At 42.4% G+C, this 22,652-nt stretch overlaps 1 protein-coding gene across 2 annotated transcripts in view; it reads left to right on the forward strand.

Annotated features, from left to right (window-relative positions):
- The window catches only part of LOC121855723 (PAX-interacting protein 1-like), a 62,987-nt gene extending 56,858 nt beyond the window's left edge, over positions 1–6,129 (forward strand). For both annotated transcript variants that reach the window (XM_042350817.1, XM_042350818.1), the window contains 3 exons: positions 42–169; positions 3,195–3,274; positions 5,245–6,129. In XM_042350817.1, the coding sequence (XP_042206751.1) occupies positions 42–169; positions 3,195–3,274; positions 5,245–5,330 (294 nt within the window). In that variant the 3' untranslated portion in view covers positions 5,331–6,129. The remainder of the gene's footprint in view (positions 1–41; positions 170–3,194; positions 3,275–5,244) is intronic.
- The last annotated feature ends 16,523 nt before the right edge of the window (positions 6,130–22,652 follow it).

Genomic DNA, 22,652 nt, shown 5'->3' on the forward strand with positions numbered 1-22,652 from the left:
TTCCCAGTAGTTATATATTGGAATCACTGTTTCTTTTGCAGGGGAAGACGTTTTACCTGACGCCATCAGTTGTTCCTGGACGAACTTGGCTACGGGAAATTATAGAATGTGCCGGAGGAACAGTTGAAATCAAAAGACGCACATTAAAAGATATTAAAGAAAAAAACAAGTAAGCCAAATATGCTTAAAAGTTTGACTTTTGTGTAACTGATATAAAAGATTAATATATTATTATTAACAAGTTTTCAGTACACGGTGGAAATATCTGCATACTGTTTTATAAATTCACCAGCTTACTATCACTAAGGTCAAAAAGCAATATGATACATATTTTATAAATAAATTTTCACTAGATAATTTTCCATGCTTTAAAGAGCCAGGTAGTAGGCAGCTATCAAACAGGGAGGTACTACCGACTGGGAAAGTATTGAAGGTATAATGTATTGTCTAATGGTAGACCCTGCTGCCTGACTAATTTGACTTTCAATTGTTTCTTTTACTTTGAAAACACAACATACATATGTCGTTTCTCACTATTGATCTTCTTTTATAATTTTTAAATTATTTATTGTCCTTTGTTATTATTATTATTATTATTATTATTATTATTATTATTATAATATTTTTATTTAATCTTTTTATAATTTTTAATAATTTGTATTACAGTAATTTATTATTATTATTATTATTATTATTATTATTATTATTATTATTATTATTATTATTATTATTATTATTATATTTTTTGCCCCAGGCCCTAATGTGGGTCATTGACCTGTGCAAAATTTTCCAGAAATTGCTCCCATCTGAAAATCTTTCCCCAAACCCCAAAAATTCTGAGAAAATTTCAGTTCTGGCTATCGGAAAGTTCCAGTTAAAAGGGATTCCGGCAATTAGAAATATTATTTATTATTGATATACTGTATAAAAATGCCCAAGTCAATGACAGTTGATCCTTGGGGAAGGAAAACCATAAGGGAACTGTTAATACAGTAGAAGTCCAAAAATCCGGACTGCTTGGGGATTTGGTCGGTCCGGATTTTCGGATTTTCCGGATTCTCAGGCGGTACTTTTAAAATTAAAATTTAAGGAGGAATAAAGAAGCGATGAACAGGTACATTTTGATAGTTTATTCATTAGCAAATATAGCATGCTTCATTTATCAAAACGAGCAGTTTTAATAAAAAAGCTGTGATTTCTAGAAATTTAGTTTTTGCCTTTTTTATATCATAAATTGTAGACTTTCCAATGTCGTATGTTTCCATTAGAGCAGTATTGCTCACACCACGTTCTAGTTTCTTAATTATTTCAAGTTTGTCACTCAATTTCAACGTGTTCTTCTTTCTCTTCACACAACGAAGTTTATCTACTTTAGGAGCCATTATTATGGGCTTGTACAGTACTCTGTAAATGGAAAGAGTAGGACTCTAAATATTGTTATATTACAATGGTATTCTATTCATACTGTGCTTGATATAATGCATTCACGGAAATGTAATATTTTTGCTGAAATGACGTACGTATTACAGTGGAAAGTGGGATAAAATCGTGACGAAAACAATGACTTTCGCTTTCTTTCATTCAAAAGATGTTACCGTAATCGCTTTTCGAATGGTTTTCAGTTAAAATACTGTTGTATTACAATAATATTCTATCCTAATTGACTTGAATAAATACTACGATACCATATTTTTGAATGTTTTCATTAAAATCCATCAAAATCATTTTCCTTGTCATCGTCTGCAGCACCAAACAGCTTCTCCCAGTCCTCTCCTTGAACAGGGCTAGAGGGTACGTGTTTTTCGAATCATTTTCAGTTAAAAAACTATTACATCACACATATATTTTACCTAAACTGCTCCTGAATGAATATATTCTCGGAAATAAATAATAGATTTGCTGAAACGTGATGTATTTCAATGTAAAATAGGATAAAATACATGACGAAAACAAAGGACTTTACCTAAGCTTCCGATGTTCTTGAGATGTTACTCGTTTTTTTAATAGTTTTCGGTTAAAATTCTGTTATATTACAATGATATTCTATTCATACTGTGCTTGATATAATACATTCACAGAAATGTAATATTTTTGCTGAAATTACGTACGTATTACAGTGGAAAGTGGGATAAAATCGTGACGAAAACAATGACTTTCGCTTTCTTTCGTTCAAAAGATGTTACCGTAATCGCTTTTCGAATGGTTTAGTTAAAAAACTGTTGTATTACAATAATATTCCCTCCTAATTGACTTGAATAAATACTTGAATGAAAATATACAATATTTTTGTTGAAACTACCCGCGTTTCAGTGTAAAGTGTCGTAATAATAAATGGTAAACAATTTGCCTTCGGCACTAGTGTTTCAGGCACGGCGAGCTTCAGTTTATAGGGCGTAGAGCGTTGTTACTGAAGGTTTTGTTGTTCCATTACCCTCAAAAACATGGGTCGAACTATAAACGAGGAATATCATAAATTAACGATTTCTTGGTCAAAAGATCAGGGTCGACCAATAAACGAGGGGGGTTATAGACGAGTTTATATGGTATGTTGTCACAGTTTGATTGCTCGTTTTAAAGTGGCGACCATGTGGTCGCTTGTTGTCGCTGTGCAGCTGTGGCGCTCACGCATGCGCACATACACACAAAAGCCCGCTAAAAAAAAAAAAATAGTTTGCGAAAAGTCCGGATTCTCGGGTGGTCCGGATTTCTGGCATCCGGATTTTTGGACTTTTACTGTATAAGGTAATTTAACATATAAAGCAGAGTAAGATTCTTTAACGCTGATGAAGAATCCATTGCTGCTGGTTTTTTTTTTCTTTTTTTTTTCTTGCCTTTTTTCCTAGATATTCCCTGCTAAGTTAGGAGTGCACCTTCGTGGTGGTGCACCTTAGATGCCGGGAAAAATGCTAAGTCCGTCTGATTTTTATTATTTTTTTTTTATGCATCTAGATTATTTATATTGTTCAGTAAAACGTAGGAGAGAGGGACAGCAAGTGCTTGGTTGAGTCACTAACTGAATTGTGAAAGTATCGGCATGTGTTTTCTGGAATGTGCTTGGAGAGTGTCAAGATCCTTCCTCTCCCTCTCCTTTCATATTCATTGTTTGTATGCACCAGTGAGATGAGATTGTAATAATATGATTTACTTCTCTGTGTTATAATGTTAATAGCTTCCATTTTTTTCTTCTTCTTTAGAGATGGACTTTACAAGTATTTAACCATTGCTACACAATCTGATGTACATTTAGTGAAGGATCTTCTCCAGGAAAACATGCGTGAGTAAATTTTTGTTTTTATGTACACACATTCCCCGGGTTACGGAAGGGTTCCATTTTGGAATATCTTTCTATTACACAAAATTCCATAACATGAAATCTTTTTTCCCATATACTTCCATTATAAAAGTTGAGGTTGTTCCTACGGAAAATTTTTGAGGCCCAAAAACGTTACATAAGCACTTATGTGTATGATATTAGATGGTTTTAACCACATACAATAAATCATTCATGATGTAACATTATATTAATAAACAAGACACTCGAATTTTACTGACCAGAAATGATGTTGAGTACTGAGTTAGGTGAGGTGAGATGGTGCAATTGGAGTTACTGTACTGGGAGTTGATGGTGGGTCACTGCTGACTCCTGCCTCTCCCTGTGAATCATCATCATCTTCTTGGGCTGCTGGCTGAGGTTTTGGGACAAAGAACTTGTCCAATGTGATCTGTCTTTGACGGTGCAATATCTCGGTTCTCCATTTCTCTCGTAAACTTGAGGGTGCGTTCACGGTCTGGATCATGTGTCTCAGCAGCTTGCATTACATCCTGCTGTTGACTAAGCATTTTAGACAAAACCTTTGTTGACCTTTCATGGCATGATGCAACTTCTGTACAGGTCTCCTGTTCCTTAGCGGAAACTTGCTCATCCTCCATTAACATTAAATCTCATTGTGACTCTAATAGCTCTACTACACCAGCTTGGTCTACTTCCTGGAACCCTGTATTATTTGCCAGAGTTACAAGTTCCTGCTGCACCTGATCCAAGGGCTGGACCTGGGGAAAACCTTGTAAATCATAAACACAATCTCGCCAGATGTTCTTCTACACACCATTCATAGTTGTATTTTTCACCTCATCCCAGGAGTCAGCAATATTGTTGACAGCATTCATGGTGTTAAATTGTCTAAATATCCTGTGTAGATAGTATGCCTTGAAGTTAGCAATCACACCTTGATCTATAGGCCAAAGCACTGAAGTTGTGTCCTGGGCAGGTATTCAACCCTGATGTTAGGTGAAAGGTCATTAAGGTTAACAGCATTATCAAGAAGTAACAGGGCTTTGTTTGCAACATTTTGTTAGTTACTGTACCTTTCTACAGCAGGACAGAAGCACTTAGTAAACCAATTTTGGAAGAGAGGCTGCCATCATCCATGCCTACTTATTGGAGTGCCATATTATAGGTGACCTGGATTTGTTGTAGCCCTTGAAAGCCCTGGCATTTTCTGAGTGGTACACAAGAATGGGATTTAGCTACATTACCCCTAACCGGAGCGTCACACGATCTTTGGAAGCCTTGAACTCAGAAGCTGTTTTCTCCTCGGTTTAAATAAAGGCTCTGGCAGGCATCCGCTTCCAAAAGAGGCCTGTTTCATCAACATTAAATACTTACTGTGGTGTGTATTCATCAGCCTCATTTATTACTTATAGTTCAGTTGGATAATTTTTGGCAGCCTCAGTATCAGCATTGGCTGCTGCACCTATCATCTTGATGTTGTGTACGTAGGTTGGAACATATTTTTAAATGGTCCATACCACCCATTGCTGGCATTAAAGGGTTTTTCATCTGAGTTACCATCTTCTTCCTGCTTTAAATCTGCATACAGAATCTTAGCCTCCTGAATCACCATTGTACTAATGGGCAAATTTCACTTGGTCTGGTCCTCTATCCATACACTGAGTAACCATTCCATTTTATCATTATATCACTTCAAAGAAAAGTACGAGCTGACATTGGAATAGCAACATTAGCAGTACTGTCGCCCTAATTTTCTATTTGTTATCACGGATTGTTCCAACAGTGGAAGTAGCCAGGCCCAAAGTTTTGGCAATGTAGCTCATCTTCTGCCCCTGGTCAAACCACCTAACATATAAAATTTTGTCTCTAAGGTAATAAATACCCTTTTGTGCACCACTGTGCTGCCATGGTAAAATGTTATAAAATGTTTTAAAAATATTTTCTTTTTTCAGCTGTTTATAATGCCGAGTTCGTGCTGGGTTCCATCTTGAAACAAGAAATTGATCTTCAGATAGCATTATATGTTGATGAAAATTGATCTTCTGCATTAATATTAAATGTTTAAAGACCATCCAGGGTTTAGCCTTAGTGGTACACTAAAACGTAATTCTAAACTTTAAAAAGGTTTACGAATTGATATATTGATAATTTATTAATGTCTTTACAGTACATGATAAACTGGTAAATGTTTTCTGTGCAGTATTATACAAATGGATCAACAGAAGGCTAAGTGAAAATATAAAAGCCTACACCAAAAAAGAGTAGCTTACCTAATATTTTTCAAAACCAGTGTATGAATTCCAACCCCAAATTACCTCTCCTCAAGCATTCAAAATCACCAAGCTCCATAACTTTTGCAACCTCTGAAGACAAGGGCAAAGTTCATGCATTTCTCCCTACAATCAAGTTGGATTTCCTATATAACCCCCCCCCCTCCCCCTGCAATTCATGTAATTCAAATGAAAAAATTGAAAGCCTTAAAATAAAATAAAAATTTTAAATTTTCTTTGATGTTTAGGAGTCATTCTTGTGTGTAAGCAGCAGTTGTCATCAGATCATCATCAAAGAGATCGACGACAAGGTCTTGCTGGGCCCAACATCCCCTCCCGAGATAGAGACCTGACAGCTAATGACGTTAGGTCAGTCTGCTTCTGGTCACGTGGGTTGGCATCATGGGTCAGTCTGTGTGTTTAAAAAAGGTTTTGTGTAAGAGTATACAGACTCTCCTCGACTTACGACGAGGTTCCGTCCCGACGACCAGGTCGTAAGTCGAATTAGTCGTAAGTCAAAAAGGCGAAAATAATACATAGAAATTTTAAATGGGTGTCTCTTTTTCTTCTCAGTACCACGAGAACTCTCACTTTTACGTTGCCAGCCATTTTAAAGGAAATTACAAAACAAATTTTGTCAGTACACAACGCGATCACTAACGTCGGGACTCGAAAATACGTAATGTGAAAAATATTTTATACGACCATGGCCGTCGTATGTCCGGGTTGTCATAAGTCGAGGAGAGACTGTATGCATTTGCGTAGATGTATTGTAAAGTATATTTATATGCTAAATTGTTCAAAATATAGTATAGATTAATTTATAACTAATTGACATGAGATGTCAACTGCCAATCAGAGTGCAGGTATGCCATTCATTGGTAAAATGTGCTCAAGTCACCTCCCTGGTCCAAGTGGTAATGTAATTTTGACACGGGCACCAGGAAGGTATAAAGGACCTGATCACCCTTGCGCGAGGTAAAATCTGATTATATATTTAATTATGGCCATCACAAAGGTGGCCACTAAACACCATCACCATCAGACCACCACAGTAATGATGTATCACTAGTGTGGCACCTTCACACATGTGGAAATCTCTGTTTGTTTGTATGAAAGATTTTATGTGTGTGTATAGGAGAATGTATTTTCAAGTATTTACGCTTAACTGTGTTGTCTGCATTTGCATTTCTATACAAATTACTGTATTTTTATACTGCAGCATACATGTTTTAATGGGAGAATTCTGTTAAATTAAATGCTGTTACACCTCTGGAAATGAAGTGGATATGTTTATGAAAATCACTTTGTCCTCACAAACTTTGTTGTCAGAGTTGGATTTAAAGGGGAATAGGTTCCAGTCCTTCATTATTCTGTATTTTGCATATGCAAAAAACTAATAAACAATGAAAATGATATATGGCACATCATTACAATAGTGCACATTTTATGTATAAAAAATATATCTGGGTGATGCCGAGAGTGAACCACACAGTTCAGCCTGTCAGCTGACTCAGATGTGTTTGCCTGCCACTCTGTGCTGTGTGTATGCCTTGACATCATATTGGGCCCCGGGGGAGGGAAGACAGTGCCAGCTGGCTGTCACACACGTTCACTTCCCACACATACTCAACCATGCTCTTCATTTTTCTTATTTCATAGTTTTGTTTTATGTTTTCTTTATTTTTAAGCCACATAAGAGTGCAGGTATGGAACCATATATCCAGCAGGCTTGGGACCCGAGGGTTGCTGTATATTTATTATTTTTTTTTCCAAAGGAATTTGGAGCACCAGGCCTAAAATGTACAGTAAACCCTCTTTAACTGGCTGTGAAGCCTCTGTTCAGATCACTAGATTAATCCTAAAAGTAGCTTTAACTGTACACTGTAACATTAAAACTTAAAATTGTAGCACATAAACAGCTATTATGAAAGCATACACTAAACCCTTGCTATACGTGAAGGTTAGGTTCCAAGAAATAGCACGATTGGCAAACCCACGAATAGCAACTTGTATACTAACTTAGTGCACTAATATATACTTACTACTACTACTTTGCTGTCACTCGGAATCGAGTATGACGATCATCCAGCAGTGATACAATGGTATGAGTTATTATGGATGTCACTTACGTTGGTGAGTTCTAAGGTGACTAAAGAGGCTGATGAGGGACCGGCAGGGTCGTTCACAGTTGCACATGAGGGCTACATCTAGTGCGGGAGGGGCGACGACAGCATCTTTCCGGCGTTGGTGCTTGTTTGCCTCGTTATGCAGTCAGGCTAACTCGAAAGTATTGACACCTTCTTGTGTGGTGATCCTCCAAGCATTACGGTGTGGAGCAATCATCTCCCAGGTGAGGGGGTCAATTTGGCACTTTTTCAGGTTTGTCTTAAGACTATCCTTATACCTTTTCAGTTGCCCGCCAGCGTTACGTTTACTATTCGTTAGGTGACTGTAAAGTAGCTGCTTTAGCAGTCTACTGTCGTCCATGCGGGTAACATGGCCAGTCCATCATAGTTGTTCATGGATAATGGTAGCCTCGATGCTCCTACAGTTAGTGTCAGCAAGAATACTGGCATTTGTTCTCTTGTCTTCCCAGCGAACTCGGAGGATGGAACGTAGGCTGTTGGTGAAAGTTTTCAAGTGCCTTGAGGTGCTTCCTGTATGTGACCCATGTCTCGCTGCCATTTAGCAGGGTAAGGAGGACCACTGCTCAATATATGTGTAACTTGTAGATAATTTCAGCTCCCTACAGCTGAAACACAGTTTTGGAGTCTGCCAAAGGATTGAGATGCACATCTAATCTGATGCTGAATCTCTTCATTGATGTCCACTGTGGTGGACAGGTGGGAACCAAGATACTGGAAGTGTGTAGCATTAGAGAGGGTTGTACCGTTAAGCTGGGCGGATGGTGGAGGTGTGACAGAACCAGTGGCAAGCTGAAAGAGAATCCGAGTCTTATGTGCATTCACCTCAAGGCCGAAGTGTGCATGCGCATCTGCGTAGGTGTTCAGGATCTCCTGCAGGTCGCGTTCAGTGTGAGCAACAAGGGTGAGGATGTCTACATACTGGAGTTCAGTAATAGAAGCTGCCGACACCTTTGATCCTGCCTGGAGTCATCTTAAGTTGAAAAGACCCTTCATCCGGTACTCGATGTCCACCCCGCTGGCTAAATTTGCACTGGTACGAGTAAGGAAGGTAGCCAAGAAAATGGAAAATAGAGACGGTGCCAGTACACACCCTAGTTTAATCCCTGTTTGGATGAGGAAGAACTCAGACTGGGTGCCATTGTGCAGGACACTGCCATTCATGCCATCGTGGAGTTGTTTCACAATGGCGATGAATTTTGGTGGGCAGCCAAAACGGCTGAGGGTCCTCCGAAGGGCTTCCCTGTTGACCGAGTCGAAGGCCTTGGTTAGGTGGATGAAAGCCATGTACAGGTCACGACGCTGTTCTCTGCACTTTTTATGTATCTGGCAGGCAGCAAAGATCATGCCAGTGGTGCCACGTGATGGTCTAAACTCACATTGAGATTCTAGGAGGAAGTTTTCTGCCTCAGGAAGAAGTCTGTTTAGGAGGATTTGGAAAATAATCTTGCCAGCTACGGATAGAAGCGAGATCCCGCAGTAGTTGCCACAGTCTGACCGATCTCCCTTGTTCTTATAAATATTGACAATGGAGGCGTCTTTAAGAGCTTGGGGATTTCCTCCTTTTCCCATATATTTTCCAGGAGAGAGTGGAGAACAGCTGGTAAGCAGAGGTCCTCCTGCTTTATACACCTACACCTCGGCTGTGATTCCATCAGGCCCTGAAGCTTTGTAATTTTTTGATGGCAGTAGCTACCTCATCCAGGAATGGAGGATAGCTGAGGTGGGTCATCTCTGGATGCTGAGGGACCTGCTGGATAGTCAGGACATCCACATTGGTGTTTTGGTTAAGCAGTGAATGGTAGTGCTTTTTCCAGCGCTGAAGGATGCTTTCATCGTCTTTAATTAGGGAGTTACCGTCGGATGAGCGGACGGGGGCTGTGCCACGAGTGATTGGCTCATAAAATGTTTTAGTGAAATTTAAAAATTGGTGCATCTTGTGCTGATCTGGAAATTTTTGTGTTTCACATGCTTTATTTTTAAACCAGTCATTCTTTAGATTGTGAAGTTCACGCTGGGCCGTCACTTTCTTCTTGTGGAAGGTATCAGCTTTGGTACGAGACTGAGGATTGTTCTGCCAGTCAGTTAAAGTAACACGTTTATCATCGACGAGTACATTGATTGCCGGGTCATTTTCATCAAACCAGTCCTGGTGTATCCTTTCGATCTGGCCGAGGATCTCTCTGCAGGTTTTTGTCATGACAGTGTCAAGAATATCCCATTCAGCACTGGAATTTGGGTTGTTTATCAGCCCAAGTTCGAGCCTGCTCTCTGAAAGCATGTGCTACTGCTTGGTGTTAAAACCTCTTCTGGAGGCTTGCTGCCTTCACCGTTTTGGGGCGACATGAAGTTATAGCTTGGCTCTGATGAGCTGATGATTAGTGTCGCAGTGGTCTGAGGGTGGTGAGGACATCATGGCAATCTCTTTCTCTGACATTGATGTTGTCAATGAGATGCCAGTGTTTGGATCGTGGGTGTTGCCACGAACCCTTGAAATTGTCAGCCTGTCTAAACAAGGTATTGGTGATAGTGAGGTTGTGTGCAGCACACTTACTGAGGAGGAGTAGGCCGTTGGGATTACACTTGCTTAGTCCATTTCTCCTTATGGTTCCTTGCCAAATGTCATTATCTCTGCCAACTCTGGCATTGAAATCACCAAGAAGCACAACCTTGTTTTCTCTGGGGATAGAGGTTAGCACTCTGTCGAGGTCGGCGTAAAAGGCCTCCTTGATGTTATCCCCTGCATACAGTGTTGGGGCGTATGCACTGATGAAAAAGGCATGACGTGAGTGATTCAGTGGGACTCTGAGCATCATGAAGCGCTTGTTGATCCCAATAGGCATTTCCGCTAATGCATCCTACACAGGCTAACTTAAATACTCGTATAACCTATACTGTATATGAGAAACTTAGTCACCAATACTATACTTATATTTGTATGTGGAAGTTTGGAGCTTGATGAAGTGGTTACTGAAGCATAGGGGGATTATCAGGATCACTGTTGGAAGAGGGTGATGCAGTGGTGGTTGGTGGAGAGGTGGGAGGTGGCACATGGCTGGGTGGAGCGGCGGTGGTAGCAGCTGGTTCTTTCTTGAAAAACATTGTGATTGGTAGTTGTTTTTTCTTTGCTTTGAAGTCTTTAAACATTTTCTGGTAGGAAAACAATATCTGGTTGATTCCTCGGCCAATCTTAAGGTTTTGTTCCGTGGAAGGGTATTGGTCAACAATGAAATTAGTTACCATCTTCACCTGTCGAAATAGCTCACCAAAATTGTTCAAGCCCAACCTTCTTGTTGCAATTCCAATATTTCTTTTTCATCTTCTCGCCACTTTTTACTAACTCTTCCAAATCCTCTTCTGTCAGTTTCTCTCCATGCCCATCAATCAGCTCTTCCATGTCTTCAGCAGCCATATCCACAAACCCCTCACTTCCCAATTGACGTGCAACACTCACAATGCCATTCACATCCTATAGACCTATCCTATGGATGGAAATCCCTGGAAGTTATTCACACACTCAGGCCAGAAGGTTTGCCAACAAGCATTCACTATCTCTGGTTTGAGTTCATTGAATGCTTCACTGATGTTGGTAATGCAGTCTGCAATGCTGCTGTACTTCCAACACTTGCTAACATCAAGGTCAGGGCCTGCGTCCAAAGCACTACGGATACGACTAAAAGGGCGTCGGGTGTAATATGCCTTGATGGTGCGTATTACACCCTGATCAAGAGGCTGAATAAGAGCAGTGGTGTTAGGGGGTAGGAACACCACCTCTACACCTGGATGGCTTGGTGCATTATCTATCACTAATAGCACATTGCATTCCATCTTCTTGGAAGCAAGGTACAGTACTTTTCCACTTCCGGGACAAAACATTTATGGAACCAATCCAGGAATGCTTGCACAGTTACACATACCTTTTTGCTTGACTGCCAAAAAACTGGCAAAAGATTCTTGTTTGTACTCTTTAAACTCCTAGTGGTTGCTGAGTGTTAAAGCAAGCCAGGTTTGATGATGTGGCCAGCTGCACTGCCACAGAGGATAAGTGTCAGGCTGTCCTCGGCTGCCTTGAACCCAGGGGCACACCTTTCCTGCTTGTTTATGTACTTTCTACCAGGTTTCCTTTTTTTTCCCCTAATATAGACTGGATTCATTAGCATGGGTAAGTATAACTTAAGCTACCTAAAAACATTGAACCTTCTGTAATATTTAGCCAAGAGTTAACACCTTCAAGGTTTTTAGCCTAGAGTAAACATTTGTAGAAAAGTAAATTTTTCTTTGGTCTCATATGCATTCAGCAGCTTGGTGCTGGCACTTGGTACAGCTGTACTCAGCGAGTCGCCGATCAACTGGTGTTGCCGGGTGTTCTCCTATGTCTGGCAGTCGTGTGCTGTCTCGACTGTCACACTCAGCTATATTCATGCCTCGTACCCTAAAATTACCTCCATTTGATGGCTCGTATCATATAGATGTTTTGTTTACACACACACACACCCAGTTATTATACATCATATTTGTATCGCATATGTTACTTGTATATTATTTGTTAATCAAGTGACCCATTCCCCAATTATGTAACTGTATATTTTCAGCCTTCCGGCTGCTATGCTCTTTCAATAACCCGATAATTATTCATTATTATTATTACACACACACACACACACACACACACACACACACACACACACACACACACACACACACACACACACACACACACAGTAGAACCTCTATAAATTGGACTAATTGGGGCAGACCCCATTCCGAAAAAGGCAAATCTGTGGGGGGGGGGGAAGGTGGAGATAACACTGCTTATCTGAACTGTTTAAAGAAAATCACTTATGTTATTACTGTCATCTGTTGTTATGTTATTACTGTACAGTGATCCCTCGGTTAACGAGCGCCTCGGTTAACGAGATTTCGGTTAACGATTTACCTTCCATAAATTTCTTAACTTCGGTTAACGAGCAATCCCTCGATTAACGAGTTTTTAACGAGCGACCCTCCACATGTTTTCGCTTGCATTTGGCGGTCCACCAGCTGTAGTATTAGTCCGCCAATACAGTAATCGGTTCTAGGGCTTAAATTCCTTACTATTTTAGTAAATATCAAGAAGTTTATACTATTCAATAATTTTAAAAGTTTAATATTAAATTTTTTAGTAATTTTAACAATTATTGAACATAATTGAAGTAAAGGAAACTAGTTTTATGCGCTCCAAATAGCCTGTCAACACACCAAACAGGCGTCAGTCTCTGTGTCTTTTCAGTGGAGGTAACATCTTGCTTCAGACTCTCTTCAACTAAATGCTTTTTTTCCGTGTTTCCAAGCAAATTATTGGTCATTGTGAAATTTATTTTACATATTGACAATATATAATGCAGTGCAGTGTTGATTTAAAGAAAATAATCTTGAAGTACACCAAGAGAACAAAAAATTTATGGGTGAAATGGCACCATGGGGTGACTTCTCTTCCACCCCAATGCCTTCTCTTCTCCCTTCTCCTCCACCCCCATTCTAATTCCCATCATCATCATCATCCAGGAGCCTTCTACATACACACCTCAAAGTAAGTGTACTTTACTACCCTTTTTGTTGATTTTAGGCAATTTTCGGTGAGCTGGAACCAATTACCCAAAAGCGAGCAACCTTCTAGAACGGATTGTGCTCGTTATCCGAGGGACCACTGTACCACCTAGATTTAGACGGGATGTACTTAGCCTAGCGCACGAGACCCCTATGTACTCATCACTTTATGACGGGTCTTTCTAATTTCTAAATGTCTAGAAATTAGAAAGACCCGTCATAAAGTGATGGCACATATTTCTTGACCTGGTGTACAAATGGAAGTTGTTAATTTTTGTAAATTTTGCCATGTGTGTCAGTTAGTAGGGAAACCAAACAAAACAATAGTAAAGGCACCTTTTATCCCAGCCCCTAGTGTAGATGAACCATTCAATAAAGTCTTGATAGATTGTTTGGGTTCATTACCCAAGACGAAGTCAGAAAACCAGTACTTATTAATAATTATGTGCAATTTTACCGATTCCCTGAAGTGGTGACCCTGTGGAACATTTCTGCTAAATCAGTAGTTTAAGCTTTGATGAGATTCTTCACTAATTTTGGCTTTCCCAAAGAGATCCTGTCTGACGAGGGAAGCAATTTCATGTCCTGATATTTTCAGGAAACTTTGTTTGAGTTGGGAATTAAACTGGTACATTCAAGTGCCGATCATCCAGAGAGTCAGCGAGCCCTTGAAAGATTTCATTAAACTCTGAAGAGCATGCTTTGGAAATTGTCATGAAACTGATAAGGACTGGGATGAGGGTGGACCATTTTTACTTTTTGCCATTTGTGATGCAGTACAGGAGTCCTTTGGGTTTAGCCCCTATGAGCTTATTTTTGGACATACTGTGAGAGGTCCCTTGAAAGTGGTTAAAGAAATGTGCTTGTAGGACAGCCCAAAACTAACAGCTCTGGATCATGCATCTACTTTTAAAGAATATTTATTCAAAGCATGGGACCTAGCTAGGGAAAATTTGTGTAGTTCATAACAGAGAATGAAAACCAGGTTTGATGTTAAGGCTAAAGAACGTGTATTTGATGTGGGTGATAAGGTGGTGTTGTTTTTACCTGTGCAGGGTTAACCTCTTAGGGTCCATATGAGATCACCAAGAAGATTAATGATATAGATTATGTGGTCAAAACTCCAGAGAGAGGTAGAGAAGAAAGAGTGTGCCATATTATTATGATGAAAGAGTATCATAGTAAGGAGTCAAAATAAATCAGTGTTATTGCCTGTGTCAGTGTCCCTAAGGAGAGTGAAGATGATGTCTTTTTTGGATATAAAGTTATGTAACAGTGATGTGGAAAATTTGCCAGAAAAATTTAAGCATTTGTCTAAGAGTCAGAGTGGGGAAATGCGTACCAAAGCCGACATCATTAGTACATCAAGATGTAGATGTAGGTAATGCACTCCCTATAAAAAAAACACATTTTAAGAAAGATTACCTTAAGCAGTAGGTGAAGCATTTGCTGGAAAATAACATCATTGAACCCAGTGAAAATGAGTGGTCTTCACCTTGCCTTCTATAATGCATTTTTTCCCAGCTGAAGAGTTTATACATAATCTTTGGGATGACCGTTTCTGTGAGAAAGATATTTAGCTAAATTATATATACTGTACATTGTAGATACATACATTCATTATTTCAAACATGAGCACGTAGGAAGTTTATCAGAAATCTTATACATGAATTAACTGTTAAACTCTGGTAGCAAATTCACGCTTTCTGAGGACGCATTTAATATATACTTTTAGGCAACACGTGAATCGCGTAGATCCGCGGAGAAAAAGGGGGGTGGTATGATCATGGCGAGAGAAATGTTTGGCATAAAATTTAATAATAATTGACCCTCTAGGGTCGATGGTTCTGCCGCACGAGGACAATGAGCCAGATAATTAGTATAGTGACACACACTACATGTTTGTCGCTACATCATATACTATACTCTATTTTTCAATGGCTGAGTATTGCTTGTTTTGCATTCCTTACTTTGATTCCTTAGTATTTCATTGACCAAAGATTAATGTGGTCACAACACCACTATTAGAAGCATTATAATGTGCCCCTTCACCCTATACACTTGATCCACCTTCTCCTGCTGCCACTGGCGGGGAGGGCTATGTATTTTTATTAAAAATTAGTTTCTTTAATCATTTTACACTTTCTGATGATCACAATTTATTCTGTAACCCATGCCATATCTCATAGTAGGCAACTCAGTAGGGTGTGTGTGTGTGTGTCCCAGGAGGTCAGGGCTGTAAGGCATGTGTGTGTGTCTCCCCAGCAGGTCAGGCTGTAATGCATGTGTGTGTGTGTGTTCCCAGAAGAGGGCTGTAGGCACGGGTCTGTGTGTTCCCAGGAAGTCACGCTATAAGGCATGTTAAGACCCCCAGGAGGTCAGGGCTGTGCAGCATGTGTGTGTGTGTCCCCAGGAAGTCAGGGCTGTAAGGCACGTGTCTGTGTGTTCCCAGGAAGTCACGGCTATAAGGCATGTTAAGCACCCCAGGAGGTCAGCTGTACAGCATGTGTGTGTGTGTACCCCAGGAGGTCAGGGCTGTACAGCATGTGTGTGTGTGTGACTCCCAGGAGGTCAGGGCTGTAAGGGCATGTTTGTGTGTGTCCCAGGAGGTCAGGGCTGTACGGCATGTGTGTGTGTCCCAGGAGGTCAGGGCTGTAAGGCATGTTTGTGTGTGTACTCAGGAGGTCAGGGCTGTAAGGCATGTTTGTGTGTGTCCCAGGGGTCAGGGCTGTAAGGCATGTTTGTGTGTGTCCCCCAGGAGGTCAGGGCTGTACGGCATGTTTGTGTGTGTCCCCCAGGAGGTCAGGGGCTGTAAGGCATGTTTGTGTGTCCCAGGAGGTCAGGGCTGTACCGGCATGTTTGTGTGTGTTTCCCAGGAGGTCAGCTGTAAGGCATGTTTGTGTGTCCCCAGCAGGTCAGGGGCTTATGCGGCATGTTTGTGTGTGTTCCCAGGAGGTCAGGGCTGTAAGGCATGTTTGTGTGTGGCCCAGGAGGTCAGGGCTGTAAGGCGTTTGTGTGTGTACCTCAGAGGTCAGGGCTGTAAGGCATGTTTGTGTGTCCCCAGGAGGTCAGGGCTGTAAGGCATGTTTGTGTGTGTCCCCAGGAGGTCAGGGCTGTAATGGCATGTTTGTGTGTGTTCCCAGGAGGTCAGGGCTGTAAGGCATGTTTGTGTGTGTGTCCCCAGGAGGTCAGGGCTGTAAGGCATGTGTGTGTGTGCCCCAGGAGGCCAGGCTGTAAGGCATGTGTGTGTGTACCCCAGGAGGTCAGGGCTGTAGGCATGTTTGTGTGTCTCCCAGGAGGTCAGGGCTGTAAGGCATGTTTGTGCCCCCAGGAGGGGTCAGGGGCATGTGTGTCCCAGGAGGTCAGGGCTGCAAGGCATGTTTGTGTGTCCCAGAGGTCAGGGCTGTACGTATGTGTGTGTGTGTACCCCAGAGGTCAGGGCTGGGCATGTGTGTGTGATGCCCCAGGAGGTCAGGGCTGTAAGGCATGTTTGTGTGTGTTCCCCCCACCCCAACACCCCAGGAGGCAAGGCTGTGTGTGTGTTCCCCAGGAGGCCAGGGCTGTAAGGCAGTGTGTGTGTGTTCCCCAGAGGTCAGGGCTGTAAGGCATGTGTGTGTGTGTGTCCCAGGAGGTCAGGGCTGTACTGCATGTGTGTGTTCCCAGGAGGTCAGGGGCTGTAGGCATGTGTGTGTGTGTTCCCCAGGAGGTCAGGGTGGGGCATATCAGGAGGTCAGGGCTGTAAGGCATGTGTTGTTGTGTGTGTGTCCCAGGAGGTCAGGGCTGTACTGCATGTGTGTGTGTGTTCCCCAGGAGGTCAGGGCTGTAAGGCATGTGTGTGTGTGTTCCCAGTCAGGGACAGTTCCCCAGGAGGTCAGGGCTGTAAGGCATGTGTGTCCCAGAGTGGGCTGTAGGCATGTGTGTGTGTGTGTCCCAGAAGGTCAGGGCTGTAAGGCATGTTGTGTGTGTGTTCCCCAGTAGGTCACGGCTGGCATGTTGAAACCTCTGAAGGTCAGGGCTCACGGCATGTGTGTGTGTGGTGACCCCAGGAGGTCAGGGCTGTACAGCATGTGTGTGTGTGTACCCCAAGAGGTCAGGGCTGTAAGGCATGTGTGTGTGCCCCCAGCAGGTCAGGGCTGTACTGCATGTGTGTGTTTGCACCCCAGGAGGTCAGGGCTGAACGGCATGTGTGTGTGTGCACCCCAGGAGGCCAGGCAAGGCATTTTTGTGTCCCCAGGAGGTCAGGGCTGTGGCACGTGTGTGTGTCTCAGAGGCAGGGCTGTACAGGCGTGTGTGAACCCCAGGAGGCGGAGCCACGCATGTGTGTGTTCCCAGAGGTCAGGGCTGCAAGGGCATGTGTGTGTGTCCCAGGAGGTCAGGCAAAGGCAGTCTCGGGAGGTCAGGGGCTGTAAGCAAGTTGTGTGTGTGTCCCCAGGAGTTCAGGTACGCATGTGTGTGCTCCCCAGGAGGTCAGGGCCAGGCGTGGCTCCCAGGAGGTCAGGGCAGGCGTGGCGTGTGTACCCCAAGAGGTCAGGGCTGTAAGGCAGGTGTGTGTGTCCCAGGAGGTCAGGCTGTAAGGCATGTTTTGTGTCCCCAGATCAGGGCGTAAGGCATGTGTGTGTGTGACCCCAGGAGGTCAGGGGCTGCACGGGCATGTGTGTGTGTGTGACCCCAGGAGGTCAAGGCTATGCATGTGTGTCCCCCAGGACACTGCGTGTGTGTGCAGCCAGCTGTACGATGTGTGTATGCCCAGATGTAGGGCAAGGCATGCGGTGTGATCTGCAGGAGGTCAGCTGTACGACTGGTGTGTCCCCCCAGGAGGTCAGGCTGGGGCGCAAGGTGTGTGTAAACCAAGACAACAGCTGCACATATTGCCCAGGAGGTCAGGGCTGTAAGGCATGTGTGTGTGTGTGACTCCCCAGGAGGTCAGGGCTGTAAAATAATAAAATAATAATAATAAACGGTTTATTAATGAGGCAGCGTGGCTTAAAAATATACACTTACTTGATAAGATATAATGTGCATTGAACATTTACAGGGCTGTACAGCATATAAATCAGAGTTGTTTATTATTTAACAATAGATTGGATGGTGCTGTTCTCACTCATCATGGCCTTGTACGGAATTTGTTGTAGTGGCTGACATGCTGGGTGGGGGCTGGGTGGCAGGAGGTGGCAATGACGCAGGTGGTGCAGAAGTCCACTGCCAAACCTTCAGGCCATGGTTGGAGGTCACTGAGGGATGGCATTTAAGGGTGGAGAGAGCGTTGTGTAGCTGGAGTATTCTGCGCCGAGCATGATTCTGCAGGCCCTCTTTGTACCTTCTAACCTGTAATGGGCATGTGTGTGTGTCCCCAGGAGGTTGGGGCTGTAAGGCACGTGTGTGTCCCCAGGAGGTCAGTCAGGGCGCACGTGTGTGGCCCCCAGGAGGTCAGGGCTGTAAGGCATGTGTGTGTGTGCACCCCAGGAGGTCAGGAGCCATGGCATGTGTGTGTGTGTCCCAGGAGGTCAGGGCTTTAAGGCACATGCATGTCTCCCCAGGAGGTCAGGTGCCAAAGGCTGTGTGTGTGTGTGCCGAGGCCAGCGCAATGTGTGTGTGTTCCCAGGAGGTCAGCTGTAAGGCATGTGTGTGTGTGTACCCCAGGAGGTCAGGGCTGTAAGGCATGTGTGTGTGTACTCCCAGGAGGTCCAGGGCTGTAAGGCATGTGTGTGCACCCAGGAGGTCAGGGCTGTATGGCATGTGTGTGTGTCCCCAGGAGGTCAGGGCTGTAAGGCATGTGTGTGTGTACCCCAGGAGGTCAGGGCTGCACGGCATGTGTGTGTGTGTACCCCAGGAGGTCAGGGCTGTAGGCATGTGTGTGTGTACCCCAGGTCAGGGCTGTAAGGCATGTGTGTGTACCCCAGGAGGTCAGGCTGCACGGCATGTGTGTGTGTGTGCACCCCAGAGGTCAGGGGGGGCATGTGTGTGTGTACCCTTGAGGTCAGGGCTGTATGGCATGTGTGTGTGTGTCCCCCAGGAGGTCAGGGGTGTAAGGCAGTGTGTGTGTGTGTGTGTGCACCCCAGGAGGCCAGGGCTGTAAGGCATGTGTGTGTACCCCTTGAGGTCAGGGGCTGTATGGCATGTGTGTGTGTGTCTCCCCAGGAGGTCAGGGTGTAAGGCATGTGTGTGTGTGTGCACCCCAGGAGAGGTCAGGGGCTGGGCAAGAGTGTGTGCACCCCAGGAGGTCAGGCTGTAATGTTGTGTGTGTGTGTCCCAGGAGGTCAGGGGCTGTAAGGGCACGTGGTGTGTGTGTCCCAGGAGGTCAGGGCTGTAAGGCAGCGTGTGTGTGTGTGCATCAGGAGGTCAGGGCTGTATGGCATGTGTGTCCCTAGAGGTCAGGCTCCAAGGGGCGTGTGTGTGTCTCCCCAGGAGGTCAGGGCTGCACGGTATGTGTGTGTGTCCCCAAGAGGTCAGGGCTGTAAGGCATGTTTTTGTGTCCCCCCAGGAGGTCAGGGCTGTAAGGCATGTTTTTGTGTCCCCCCAAGAGGTCACGGCTGTAAGGCATGTTTTTGTGTCCCCCCAAGAGGTCACGGCTGTAAGGCATGTTTTTGTGTCCCCCAGGAGGTCAGGGGCCGCATACTCAAAACGCCTCATCAGTTACGTACAGTAGCAGACATACAGGCTCCTTACAGTCCTGTAAATTTCTCATACTCAAAATTTAATTATGGGTCCATAAGCATTCTGTAACCTTAGTGTTTACACTATAAATTCTGTTCTCTTGCAGCTTTCTTAGGTTAGGTTATGTTAGATAAGGTAATGTAAGATACATTTCACTAATTTTGCAGCAAAAAAATCACAACTGAATGTATGGGACAAAAAACCTATGAACATTCTTTTTCTAAGAAAAAAAAAATGCTATACCACTGTTAATTTTTACCCCCTTACAGTATATAAGGTTTGATGAACTTAGTTTGGGTTAGGTATTATTTAACTATGAGTCATGGGTACTTATTGGATACTTGGCAGAAAAGCTTGTTATAACTTGGTCCTAGCCATACCAAGGTGGAGGCTATTGGTTGAATATGCAGAAAGAAGACGGAGTCTAGGAAATAAAGTTCACTTGACCTCGTATTTGGGTTTCATTACTGACGGATATCTACAGGTATACCACATTAATAAGGTCTATCTGCAAGTTTACTCAGTCATAAAAAATATTTGTACCATAAATGTGGACAATACAAATCTTTTATTTTGGTAAAAATTACTCGAAAAGTTGTTAGAAGACAAAAGCTGCATCTCTTCCATTCCACGACAAATTTAAGAACACTCGAGCCTCTTCTCGTAAAACATTTTAACTGAAAAGACAAACTGTAATGTTGCATTTTTTGTTGGTGTACAAAACATTTTCTTAATTATTCGATGATAAAACAAGTCTAACAGGCTTTAATACAATATATATTATTTTTTTTTTGTGCAATCGGGAAATGGGGACTTACTAGATCCAGGTTGAGCGTGTTACAGCAGCAAAGGAGGTCCTGTAAGTTACGGCCTCGAATACGGACACTCTTACGGAGTCCACTGACAAATATTTGTTTTGAGTACATCGATCGGGTACTGTAACTCCAGTTACAGGGTAAACAAAGAGCTACAGTCCTATAAATGCTTTTGAGTATGTGGCCCTTGTACTGTATATTTTATTATCTAAAATTTTTTATGCTTTAACTGTTCCTTCAGTTCTTGTAAAGACAATTAGATTAATATTTTAATCTATTTTGTGGTAATAATTTCATATGTACTGTGATACTCATACTTATGATAATTACTGCCCTTTGCTTGCTTTGAAATGCACCAGAAATATTCTGTGACATCCATTTAGAATTATTTTATTTCTCGTTACCCATGGGAATAAGGTGTGCAGTTAACAAGTCCTGTAAATTAGTACATAACTATTGTAGTTTATTACCTAGCTACAAGAAAACTCCAACATTAAATCCGTTCACAAACAAAAAACCTACCTAACTACTGAAAATTAGGACTTAACAACTGTAATTTGGTACCTAATTCCTGTAATTTAGTACCTAATTACCGTACTGTAATTTAGCACCTATCACATTAAGAAGTGAATGAAGTATAGTATAAACTTAGTACATTACCTTAAGGTACCATAGGTTTTGTAAAGTGAGAAAGTGGTGTAAGAATAGAATATTTGTATTTGTGAATATTGGGCAGAGTGAACGCTCATGTAGCGAGAGATACCTGTACGTACAATATTACGAATTACTGTAACAAAATTGGCAGTCCAAGGGAGAACCTGGGACTAGTAACAAAATGGAATTTGTATCTCCTCAGATTCATTCTCAGTTTTGTCATTTATTTTATAGCCAAGTACCACTGCATATTATGACCATCAGGTCTCAAAAGAAATACCCAATTTCTGGGCTGTCACCAAGGACTAGAAAAGTAAACAAATTTAATTACTTATTTAAAACAAATATTAAAACATACAAAGTAATACAAAAGGAAAACTCCCTCACAGTTTACGTTACAATAAACAATATTACATTAGTACATGAACACTGAATAAACTAAACACTGAAATTATGCCACCTTGCCCCATGGTAGAGGAGATACTGAATATATTTACTTCCTATCAATACTTAGCCTTCTTTCGCTCTAGGGGAATGAAATCCAAACAGTCTCTCCCACTAAGGACACACACAGCAGGGGGACACCACACCGGAGATCACACTGAAGTCCAAGAAAGGAGCAGCCAAACTCAAAGAGCAGTAGCTAGTGGCCAACAGTCCTCACCAGTTGCCAGACGCTCAGATTTAAATTTCCCCAAATTGAACAGAAATTCCCCATTTCTTAATTTCGTCTAATTAACATTTTTCTTTCTTTTATCTATTATCCTCTTCGTCACTGATCGGCTCGTTAGCCACTTGGGCGGTTGGTCACCTCTCTGTTATGCACTGTTGACAAGTACTAGTTCGTGAATGTATCTGAACCTGCTCCAGTGGGTCTTGAAAGAGCTTGCACTCGGTGCCGTCACAACATTCACTGGCAGATTGTTCAAAGAATTCACAATTCTCACTGCGAAAAAGTTTGCCCTCACAGTTTTCTGGACTTGTGGCTTATTATGAATGGCATCTTATGTGATAAGGGAAGCATAGTGTATAATATAAGTTATTAATATGCAAAGTCCTCATTCATCACACCATCTATTCATAATTTTGTATGTAAAATATATTATTGCTTTAGTTATAAGCCTTAATTCACAGCCCAGCCCAACTGTACGTGCAAGAATACTTATATACTACAATGTAGGCAAGGAATAATGGGGACTGGAATATGTAGACCCACAGCAAAACATCACTTGAG

The sequence above is a fragment of the Homarus americanus genome, unplaced genomic scaffold (genome assembly GCF_018991925.1).
Source record: "Homarus americanus isolate GMGI-L3 unplaced genomic scaffold, GMGI_Hamer_2.0 scaffold21353, whole genome shotgun sequence".
Taxonomy (NCBI): domain Eukaryota; kingdom Metazoa; phylum Arthropoda; class Malacostraca; order Decapoda; family Nephropidae; genus Homarus; species Homarus americanus.